This window comes from Colossoma macropomum, unplaced genomic scaffold, assembly GCF_904425465.1.
Source record: "Colossoma macropomum unplaced genomic scaffold, Colossoma_macropomum, whole genome shotgun sequence".
In the NCBI taxonomy this organism is placed as follows: Eukaryota; Metazoa; Chordata; class Actinopteri; order Characiformes; family Serrasalmidae; genus Colossoma; species Colossoma macropomum.
Window position 1 is genome coordinate 855,001 of NW_023494800.1, and position 12,202 is coordinate 867,202.

Genomic DNA, 12,202 nt, shown 5'->3' on the forward strand with positions numbered 1-12,202 from the left:
CATAAAACAGTGTCTCAGTCATCAGGCAGTGAATTCATAACCATTTCATGTAGGAACTTTCTGTGAGGGAGCTTTTAGAGGTGGACGTCTGGTTCCTATCACCACCACTGTGAACAGTTCTGACTCTGTAAGTTTCTGAAGTTTCACACCAAACCACTCTGAATGACTTTGTTTACATCTTTGCAGACATTTTGGAAAATCAATAGAATCCCTTTTTATCCTTCCCTGTAGCAGGTTAGGCTCAAGTTTATGCAGCAAACTGAGCTTAAAGTTATATGGTTAAGCAAGAAATCTTGCTCTGTGAGACACTTATGTTTAAATATTTGTCTAATTTACTATTTTTGTGTTTTTCACTTCTTTCTTCACTTCTTCATTCATTCAGTTTCTGCTAGACATCTATAATCTAATTTTTCCTTCTCTTAATTCAGCAAAAACGGATGCAGAGCACAGCCTAGAGAACGGAAAGCATCACAAGGGCAAAAGAAGCCATGAGAGGAGACAGAAACGCAAGAGAAGACGTAAAATCTGAGTGCGCTCGTCTCCCAGTGCACTGCTAGATAACTGCTTCTGCGCTGGAAATCATGTAGAGCATTTAAAACGCTTCTGGCATTTATTCTACAGAGCATACAAAGCTGATTTGCACTTACAGCCAGTGAATGGCAGTGTTTGTGTTCCTGTATGTTGCGGATAAAAATATGTTCATAAATTTAGCCTTTATCTCAATTAAATTCAATGTTGAATCCAGTTAAGCTCATTATTTTGTTGTAGAGTCAATATTTCAGTTAAATCCACTTGAACTGTGTGAATAAAGACACAAATGCAGTGAACTGTGTTGTATTTTGCTAGTTATAGTTTTGTAGGTCAGTTTTTTGGTTCTTTAAAGCTGCTTTACTACTTTCAACAGCAGGAGTCGCGTCTGAGGCTGACGCATCCGAGGAGCTCGCGCTTACGGTTTTCCGTCTTGTTGGAGTCTTCTGATTGGCTGGCTAGCTGAATGTCCTCTAAAGCCAGACAGACACTGTGTGATGTTAGAGATCTTGTTCTTTGGTGACTCTCACTGTCCGTTTGAATAGACCATCGTGTTCAAACAAAGCTACGGCTTATAAACTCACACTGTACGAAACGCTCCGTCTGACTGACCTGCTACGGGAAACGCAGCCTCTACAGACGCTCAGTCTACAGACCGTTATCAATAAAGCTGATTCACTCAGAATAACATGCCTAGAAACTTAGACCCTGTTTACACTTGGTCACTTTAAGCGTCTTGAGTATCAGGATTAAATCTGGATGAGGGCACATAAAAATGTGAATGTAAACACAGCCAAGACGCCTTTAAAACAGATACAGATCTGATCACTCAAACCACTTCAGCAGGTGGAGTAAGTCAAATCAAGTCAAATTTATTTATATAGCACCTTTTGCAACAGATGTCACAAAGCAGCTTTACAGAGAATCCGGGTCCGCGCCCCCAGTGAGCAAGCCTTGGCGACAGTGGCAAGGAAAAACTCCCTCAGCAGGAGGAACCTTGAGAGGAACCAGACTCAAAAGGGGAACCCATCCTCCTCTGGTCGACATCTTCCTCTGGACTTTTTAAAAAGCCATCATATTTTATCACACTTTAATCAGACGGATGGTATCAGCCTGAGAACCCAAAACGGCCCCACTGAATGTTGCTGATGTTGGTGTCTCTGCATGTTAATCAACTCTTATATGGGACTCTTAAAAGATTACATTCCTGATGGTTTTCGCTGAACGTCAGAGAAAGATTAGTTTTAGATGTGAGTTTGTGATGTGAATTATCTTCTATTCTTAAGACACGCTATGCAGTCTGTGGCCACATCTTCGGTTGTTACAGTAAGTGCTTAAATGTCCTCCCTTAAAGCAAGGCAAGTTTATTTTTATAGGACTTTTCATACACAGCAGCAAATCAAAGTGCTTCACACAACTACAGATAAAAAGCCTCAAATAATATTAAATAATAAAACTGATGTCCTGAGATTTCGCACCTCAGAAAGGCATTTCCAGAAATAAACATAAAACTAACAGTGCTAAAGATAAAAGACACTAAAATAGAAATTAAAATAGAGCTAAGATGAAGTGCAGAGCTAAACAAAGCCACAAGAAAACTAAACTGAACTTAAAGACGGCTGCATTTGGAGCATCTGACCTGCTGAATGCTGCATCACCCTGGTTGGGTATTGATTCCGGGCTCTCCTAACTGACTAACTGCCCAGACCTCAGTGATAACCTGTGTTTTTGGCTTCTATAATTATCAGTTTTTAAATTTATACATCTTTAACTTTGTAAGTTTAACTTTGTACATATCAGCCGTCTGATTTTAACTGAGTTTTCTCTGGACAGAAGTTGTATCTGTGCTGAGCGGACGCATGTGTTAGGGTGCCTACACGCTAGACAAGGCAAGGATGGAGCGGTAGATGCATACACATGCAGATCTTGGCATTTACATGGCTGGAGTGGGTCGGAGTTTGTACAGCTCGAAATCCAGCGGGAAACAAAACCAGAACCATATGAAATATGGGCCATCAAAAGAAAATGGCCATATACAGAGCCAAGTAGAGAACAGCTACGAAGGCAAATAAGTCATATCGAACAGGAAAAGAGTGCACAGCATCGCTACCAAGTAGTCTCTCCTTTATCTTGGGTTTTCCTCCGTCATCTGCCTGAGTCTGCCCGCCCACATTGGTTCCATGTCAGAATCCATTGCAGCAAAAATTGAAATGGGTTGAACTTTGATCTGTACTCAGCCCCCTCTTGTATACACATGACTGTGTAGCCAGACACACGTCTAACATCATCTTCAATTTTGCTGATGACACCACCATCCGAGGCCTCATCACTGATGAAGCAGCCTACAGAGACGAGGTCAGCGCTCTGTCAGAGTGAAGCCATGACAGCAACCTCTGTCTCAACATCAGCAAAACAAAGGAGATAATCGTGGACTACAGGAAGCTGCAGAGGGGTGGTCACTCTCCCCTGTTCATCAATGGAGCAGAAGTGGAGAGAGTCAGCAGTGTGAAGTTCCTCAGCGTACACCTCACTGATGACCTCACCTGGTCCCTCCACACCAACACTATTGTGAGATCTGCCCGTCAGCGTCTCTTCTTTCTGCGCAGGCTCAGGAAGTTTGGTCTGCCTCCTCAGATCCTCATCAACTTCTACAGATGCGCCATAGAGAGCTTCCTCACGGGCTGCATCACTGTCTGGTACAGCAGCTGCACCGCCTGTGACCGCAAGGCCCTTAAAGCAGCGGTGAGGACGGCAGAAGCCATCATAGGCAACAAACTACCAGCCTTACAGGACGTCTATCAGTCCCGCTGCCTCAGGAAGACCAAAAAGATCCGGTCAGACAGCGTCACCCAGCACACGGCCTGTTCACCATCCTGCCATCAGGCAGGAGATTCCGCAGCATAGAGGCCAGAACAACCCGGTTAATGAACAGTTTCTACCCACAGGCTGTCCCCAGTTACCATTTCACTCGGTCACTTTGTCAGTATTATTATTATATCACTGGTACGGACAACAACACCAAGTCACTTGGTCATATATATATATTCTTCTCATATTATCCCTTGTTTAATATATTTGTACACAGCAGAGAGTTCTTCTACATAGCTCTCTCCTGTCTCTGTATATTTTGTGTATATTATATTTAATATATTTTAGTTTTAATATTATCTTTTGGTAGTTTTACTTTGTTTTGTCTGCACTGTTTTTAGTATGTATATGATGCTGCCCTGCTGTAGAGTGATTAGCTGAGCCTCACCAAGCGTTTCAATGCATGAATGTCCTGACATGCAAATGACAAATAAACTTCATCCAGTCAGATCCACTCTATTCAGTTCTAAATTTGAAAATTCATTCCAGTCAGATTTACTCTATTCTATTCTAAAATTCCATTCGGTCAAATTCATTCAGATCTGTTGTAAAAAGTGTCAGAGAAAGAATGGACTTGACTTGAGCCTTAGCTAAGTGAAGGCTATGCAATGATGATAATTTTCCTAAAGTCCATTAACCCATCTTTGATTGTAGGTGCTGAAGGTGTTAAAACTGTCCTTCAGCAGCAGTCTCCAGCACAGCAACAGCAGGAATCACATCCGAGGCTCACGCATCCGAGGAGCTCACACTTCCAGTTTTCCGCCTGGAGTGTTTTGATTGGCTGGTTTAGCTGTAGCTGAATGTTCTCTAAAGCCAGACAGACACTGTGTGATGTTAGAGATCTTGTTCTTTGGTGACTCTCACTGAACGTTTGAATAGACCATCGTGTTCAGACAAAGCTACGGCTTATAAACTCACACTGTACGAAACGCTCCGTCTGACTGACCTGCTACGGGAAACTCAGCCTCTTCAAACTACAGAAACCAAAACAACCAATCAGATCTAGCCAAAACTCCATATTGTGTCTATAAAAAAAGATAATTCACATATCAAACCCACATGTCTTAAACGTAATCTTTCTTTGGAAATTCACCAAAAACCATCAGGAATGTGAATCTTCCAAGAGCTCCACAGAAGAGTTGATTAACAAGAAGATACACCAACATCAGCAACATTCAGTGGGACTGATTTGTAGTGTTATAGTCAAGACCAAGACAGGGACACTTTGAGTTCGAGTCAAGACCAGATTGAGATTTTTTTCAGAATAAAAAAATAAATTCATTTGTAGTTAATTTTACATTCATTATCATGAATTATACATACTAATATTGTATGCATAATACATACATCATCTAAACTGCTTATCCTTCTGGGTCACAGTGGGGTGCTGGAGCCTATTCCAGCTGTCATTGGGCAGAAGGCAGGATACACCCTGGACAGGTCACCAGTCCATCGCAGGGCAGACAGACATATACATTCACACACACACACACAGGGGCATTTCAGCACGTCCGATTGGCCTGACTGCATGTTTTTGGACTGTGGGAGGAAACCGGAGAACCCGGAGGAAACCCACGCAGACACGGGGAGAACAGGCAAACTCCACACAGAAATGACCCTGGTCACCCAGCTGGGAATCGAACCCAGGCCCTTGTTGCTGTGAGGCGACAGCGCTACCCACTGCACCACCGTGCCGCCTGTATGCAGAATATATTTTGTAAAATATAACATTAAATAATATATAGTCTAGAACATTATTAATTGTTATTATTACTGTATAGTCTCAGTCAAACTTTGCATTGTAACTGGAAGCAGTGGTGAAGTTGTTCTCTGTTCCCTTCTCTAAAACTTAGTCCATCCACCTAAAGTCAAATGAATGTAAACTACATCCATTTTTATTATTAAACGAAAACATAATAATAGTAATATTCTCTAACTATGACTATTGTGGAGAGAGGTTAATGTTACATGCCACAGGACTAATATTACACAGCTACATAAAATAATGAAAATAGCTGAGAATACAGCAGAAATAACCAAAGATTAATTACAATTAACAATGTTCAACAAATATCAGCAGATTTGTAAACAATGAGCCATAATGAGCAGTGAATTTCAGCTCTCACTAAAATGATTATTCTGTTAGTGCTGGTAATATTTTCTGATGAGGAGCTCCACCTTAAATGGTGCCTGAATGTCTCCGTGGCCTGAGGCACCAGAATGTAACTGCTGCATCTCTTAGAGTGGAATGTTTGAACAAGAATCTGGAGAATAAGAAGCTTCATGTGATTTAGGTTATCAAAATATCATACCTACAGTTTTATGAGGAGCTCTACCTGTAAATACATGCTATGGTTGGACATTTTGACAAATTAGAACAGTTCGTCAGAATGTAACCCCTTTTAGCCCACTAATGAACCACAGCAGCAACACTGCAAACTAGATGCAAAGCTGAGGTTGCAATAAGGCTATGGACCAGTACAACCAGGTTCGATGAGGAGGTGGAAGGTGTGTGACAGCAAACACAGGAGACAGGAGTAGTGTTATAAATAAAGAGAGTCTCTTTACTGGATGATAAAAATATATACAAACACAAAGTAAAGAAAACATTCAACAATTAAACAACCTTCTTTCTGTCCCTGAGATCACGTTGATCCTAAACTAAATTAAATCTGGTCTTATTTGTGTTCTAGTTTAAAGGGTTTAAGGTTTAGCTATCTTTGATTTAGTTAAGGATTAAGACTTTGGGTTTAGTGTTAAACTATCTCTTTAGTTTAGTTGGATTATTATTGTTTAGGATTTATTGTTACTTTGGTATGGAGCTTAGCTAGAATTATATCTTAATTTAGTTTAATATAGTTTCGACAGATTTAAACCCTTTGTTTCACCCTAATAACTTAAATAACATGGTCAACAAAAATATAAACAACTAAAAATACAAATAAATAACAAAACAATGAACTGAAATACTCATGCTTGTTCACAAAAGGAAATAAAGAGTCCTTTATTCTTGTGTTTTTGTTAGTTCACCAGTCCGTAGTGAAGACGGATCTCATAGAAAAGCTATTCGTGGGTGGCTTGACATCGACTTCTCGGGAGATCCAACCAGGCTCTGATTCCAAGGTTCTCTGGAATGTTCTAGAATGTCTGCTGGATTGCCTCAACCAGCTCTAATCAGTAATGGCATTTATCGTCTTGCTACAGCTAACACTGTGGGGCCTCACACACATCACTGGGAGTTTAGGGTTTCAGGTCTGTTTTCATCAGGACGCCTAACTTTTACTGACTTTTATTGTCTCTTTTGAGCTACTTTTCAAGTTTTCTCACAGTGTTCCCCTCTGAGCTCCAGCTGCGTCTCGTCTTCTCAGCACGAGAGGAGAAGAGAAAGGGAGAGGGAGGGGGCTCAATTAGACTGCGCAGCAGCGGAGGCGGGACAACTGAATCCAATAACAAAGCTGAGTTGTACTAATCACCATCTTTCAGTAGCCGCTGGGCGGGATAAAGCCGGACTCTCCGTTATGATTGTTTGCTACTGGCAAACTTAACCCTTAGTTTGCCAGAAGGTTTTAAGCGTAAACTATGTTAGTGCTGACTCCGAGTGATGAGCTAAACTGTACGCATAACTTTTGTTACTAAGTTCACAGTTATAAATATAAAAAACATTTACTTACAGTGTCATGTGCGCACAACAAGTGTTACGAGTGCTGTTTCTCGTATTAAACAGAGATTGAAACTGTCAGAGTCGTTTGTTTTCCTGCTCCAGTAGCTTCTGTATGATCAGGTGCAGCTGAAGAATATGGAAGTGCGTCAGTTACATACAAATACATCACCAAGCTGTTTTACTCACAGCCTTAATTTATGCCTTTTCTTTAACCTGGGCCAGGATCGATTAGGGACAAGAACAATGACAACTAGAGAAGCGTATGTCCTGATGGGAATGCACAGTGATTGCGCAGCTTAGGCTTGCTAAGCTGTTGCTCGGTGGCTGCTGTGGTATTCCAGGTGGTTGCTAGGGTGTTGCTAAATGGTCGTTATTGTATCCCAGATGGATGCTAGGGGACTGCTACTACTACTTCTACTACTGGTGCTATTATTCCTACTACTTGGATAAACAGACAAGCTCATTCAGTGCAGACTGTTACAGCTGCGCTGTGTTAAAGAGCACCGTGTGAGATCTTTCTTACCCACTGCTATACGCCTCTACAGCGAGTCTCCTTACTGCAGAGACGGCACTGATCTCCTGCTGTCTGAACTGAGCTGAACCTCATCACTGTATCTCCTCTCCTGTTAATACACACTGTGTAATATATCATAACTGCTACTGTAATGAGTCCCACTGCGCACTTTACACTGTAATATTGATGCAACTCCGAGTTAGTTATGTCTATAATCTGTGCTTTTAGACTACCTCGTATCACTCAGTGCCTGCTGTCATGTAAATACAACAAATCTATATATATATATATGATATTAAAATGGATTTCTAGACTAATACACACCCAGTTGAATAAGACGGTAATTAAGATGAGTAGTTTAGATAATAAAATCTACAGCTGCTATTTTTGTTTTGTTTATTTTTGTTTAGTTACTACTGCTAATACTACTATTATACTACTATACCTACTACTGCTGCTACTTCTACTGTAACTACTTCTGCTGGTACTGCTACTACTACCACTTCTGCTACTTCTTCTACTACTAATACTATAGCTACAACTGCTACTACTTCTGTTGCTGCTACTACTACAAATACTGCTACGAACACTGCTGCTAATACTGCTACTACTGCTGCTACTACTATTACTGCTGCAATTGCTAATATGGCTATTGCTATTACTACTACCGCTGCTGATACATTTACTGCTGATACAGCTACTTCTACTACTACTACTACTAGTACTGCTGCTACTAGTATTGGTGATGCTGCTACTACTACTGTTACAATTGTTGCTGATACTGCCACTTGCAATACTTCTACTGCTACTACTACTGCTTCTGGTACTACTACTATGACTACAATTGCTACTACTACTTCGACTTCGACTACTCCTACTACTGCAACTACTACTGCTACTACTTCTACTACAATTGCTACTAGTACTGCTGCTGCTATTACAACTACTACATTTGCAGCTACTACTACTGCCATTTCTACTACTCCTACTGCTACTACTACGGCTGCTGAAAAGAAAAGAAGAATGAAAACAGTTTGTAACATTAAAAAGTGTTAAAAACAGAGATGTTTCTCCAATAATGTCGTTATTAAAGTTCTCTACACATTTCCTCTCTCTCTCCACATCAGCCATATCTTCTACACGTCTGCTGGCTAGTGTTCTGCTAACAGAGAAGCAATTAATCTGGAGTGTTTATATATTGGGATTCGATGGCAACTGCCTAGCAACATATTAGCAAGCTTAAGCTGTGCAATCATTTCCATTAGGAAATGCACCTTTCCAGTTGTTAATATTAGTTGTTGTGCCTAATCAATCCTGGCGCAGGTTAAAGAAAAAAGACATAAATTAATGCTGTAAATTAAATGTCTTAGTGATATTAATATTTGTATGCAACTGACATATTTACATAGTCTTGTGAATGAAAATATTTAGTAGATTATTAATAGATTTAATAGATTAAACTAAAGAGTCATCTTTTTTTCACAGATGTCAGTGGTAGCAAGTTAAACGCCATCGTATTTTGAGAGACTTTAATCTGGTGTCAATCAGCCTTAGAACCCAAATCAGTCCCTCTGAATGTTGTTGATGTTGGTGTGTCTGCATGTTAATCAGCTGTTCTGTGGAACTCTTAAAAGACGTCTCAGATTCCTGATGGTTTTTGCTGAACTTCAAAGAAAGATTATGTTTTAGTCACGTGAGTTTGTTATGTGAATTATCTTCTATTAATAAGACACGATATGCAGTCTCTGGCCACGTCTGATTGGTTTTTTATTTCAGTTTATTTATTTCTGTTGTTGTTTTAGTAATTTCTTTAATTTTGCCCTTTAAAAGAAGATATTTTTGATCATGTAGGCAATAATTAAAAATCTCCGCTCTTGCTATTTGAAAATCACCCAGTTTCAAGTTGTGATATGATAACGGTTTGTAGTAGACAGCCACTCAATCCAAGAGGCATAAACAGGGAGGGTCTTATAAATAAAACAATAAAGCCATTTAAAAAAGAAATAAAAGCAAATGAAAGAATAAACCATTTAAAGTAATAATCATAATTAAAAGATTGGATAAAATAAAGAAGAATAAAATGAAAGAATAAATAAAATAAATAAATGAACAAAAACGCATATTTTCAGATGTAAACTAGATTTAAAAGGAATGTTTTAAGTTGTTGTTTAAAAATGTCCACTGAGCCTCTCTAATACTCTTAGTCAACTTGTTCCACAGTTTGGGTCCGTAGTGGACGAAGGCTGTTTCCCCAGATTTATTTTGGGGGCTTTTGTAATGTCTACTCACTGAGGTGCTGTTGATGTCCCTTAATAGTCTGCTGAGTGTTTATGTCTAAACAGGACACTCAGAATGAAGCGTCACCGCAGGGGCTTCCGTTCCACAGTGGAGCTGCCATACAGACAGTGAAGCAGCTGGTCAGGATCTTCTCTGCTGTGGACCCGTAGAAGCTGCAGAGGAGCTGATGAGGCAGGTTGACTTTCCTCAGCCTCCTCAGGAAATGAAGGTGTTGCTGGGCCTTTTTGATGACGCCTGATGTGTTGAGTGACCAGGTGAGATCCTCGGCTAAATGAACTTAGAACAGGAATTTAGAGCAGTTCACTCTTACCACCATTTGAAGAAGTGCGTGCTCTGCAAATCAACAATCATCTCTTTGATGTGATTTGTTTGTTTGCACTGAGGGAGAGATTGTTGTCTGTGCACCACTCTGTGAGGAGTCTCACCTCCTCCTGCTACCATCATATCAGCGAACTCGATGATGGTGTTGGCGATGTAATCATGGATGTACAGGGTGTAAAGCACGGGTGATAAGACACAGCCTGTGCTGAGAGTGAGGGTGGGAAACATGTGGCTGCCCATCCTAACAGACTGAGTTCTGCCTGTGAGGAAATCTAGAATCCAGCTGCAGAACTATGAGGCTGATTCCTAGGATCTCGAGTGTGGAAATCAGTCTAGAGGGGATAATTTTGTTAAATGCTGACCTGAAATCAATGAATATCATTCTTGTTAGTGTTGCTCTCCAGATGGTTTAATGCACTGTGCATTGCCAGGGATATTACATCTTCGGTAGGCGAACTGATGAAGATCCAGAGTTCTAGGGAGGCAGTTCTTGACATAAGTCAAGATCAGTCTTTCAAAGCACTTCATTATGATGGGTGTGAGTGCAATCGGCTGATAGACACTGAAGCGTGTGATATTGGGTTTGTACAGAGGCAAAATTACAAAAATTGTGTCACTGTCCAAATAATTTTGGACTTGACTGTATGTGGGTGATTTTGGCCACATCCCCCTGAAACGGTGTATATAAATCAGACCTGAGTGCTGTCTTAAGCTTGCAGAGCTTCTTCAGTTCCTGTTCTCTGCGACCTGTCAGTGGAGGTGTGCACCTGCTCAGGCTCTAAGTTTCACTGCTGACTCACAGCATCAGGTGAGTTTAATACTTATATGAATACTTACTGTTCAAATCATTTGTCACATGTACTTTTCAGCACAGTCAAAAATGGACTAAATTAATTTTGAAATGTAAAGTCATTTTAATTTTCAATTACTAGATTTGGAATTTTATTCTTATGGAAATTGGACATGTTTGTAGGAAACTGACATTTAATCTGACCGTCATCACTGGATTATTTAAATAACACAATAGGCCATTAGGGTCATTAGACTACCCTAAAATATGACCAATTTGACCCAGCACTAGGTTTATTTTCACCCTTTCATTGGGTTACTGTCTGATATTTTTTGTTTGCTTGTTTTTAATTTTTTTAAATATATTTTATGTTATTATTGTCTACTTAAAAAAGTCTAAATAAAATCATTAAGGTTTTGCTCAATAATGAAAAACTGTAAAACTGAAATCAGTTCTTTATTCATCTTCTCAGTTTGCTGCAGATGCCCTGGCATGTTTGTTCCAAATTGTAAAAAGAAAAGATGACAAAATTTAGAAAATAAAAAAGACACGACAAACATTTAACACTCAAAAACACCTCATGCAAAGTAATGAGCCAGAGAGAAGAGCCGTGATATGAAGTCCTGTCAAAACAAGTGTGTTTGGTTTACTAATGCTAGCTTGGTTAGTTGGCTATGCAGATAAATTTGATTTATTTATTATTTTTTATTTTATATTCTATTTTATTTATTTTTTTTAATTTGAATTATCTTTGTATTTTCTCATCTGTGAAGCACTCTGAATGACCGGAGTGTATGAAAGGTGCTGTATAAACTTGCCTTGCCTTTGTAACTTAGTTGGTAGGTTTTGTTAGCCACATAAAGTACAATTATTACACAGATAATGTTAATGTTTGCTTAAAAATTGCCTAATATTCAGCTAGGAATATTGACAAATGTCATATAAAGAGCTACAGATACCAATGAGCCTCCAGCAAAACACAAAGGAAGCAAACATTTATGTCTCACATCACAATTAGACAAATACAGCTTAAAAAAATGAGGTTTCTTGAAATAAAACATGTATCTCTATTAGTTTGAGTGAAGAGTAGGTAGTAAAAAGTCCATGTTTTATGAAGGTTTACTGACTGGTTCTTGTTAGCTGTGTCTCAGTGCTGCTGCCTGACAATTAACCATTTAACCTCTGTTTAAAAATGAGCCCTTTGTCTGGGTTGTTATTGTGA

General features: G+C 39.6%; 1 protein-coding gene across 2 annotated transcripts in view; it reads left to right on the forward strand.

Annotated features, from left to right (window-relative positions):
- rbm11 (RNA binding motif protein 11) overlaps positions 1 to 827 on the forward strand; it is a 10,829-nt gene extending 10,002 nt beyond the window's left edge. The window contains exon 6 of one of the 2 annotated variants that reach the window (XM_036588418.1): positions 429 to 827. In XM_036588418.1, the coding sequence (XP_036444311.1) occupies positions 429 to 529 (101 nt within the window). In that variant the 3' untranslated portion in view covers positions 530 to 827. The remainder of the gene's footprint in view (positions 1 to 428) is intronic. The other variant, XM_036588419.1, reaches the window with a different exon arrangement.
- Positions 828 to 12,202: the final 11,375 nt, after the last annotated feature.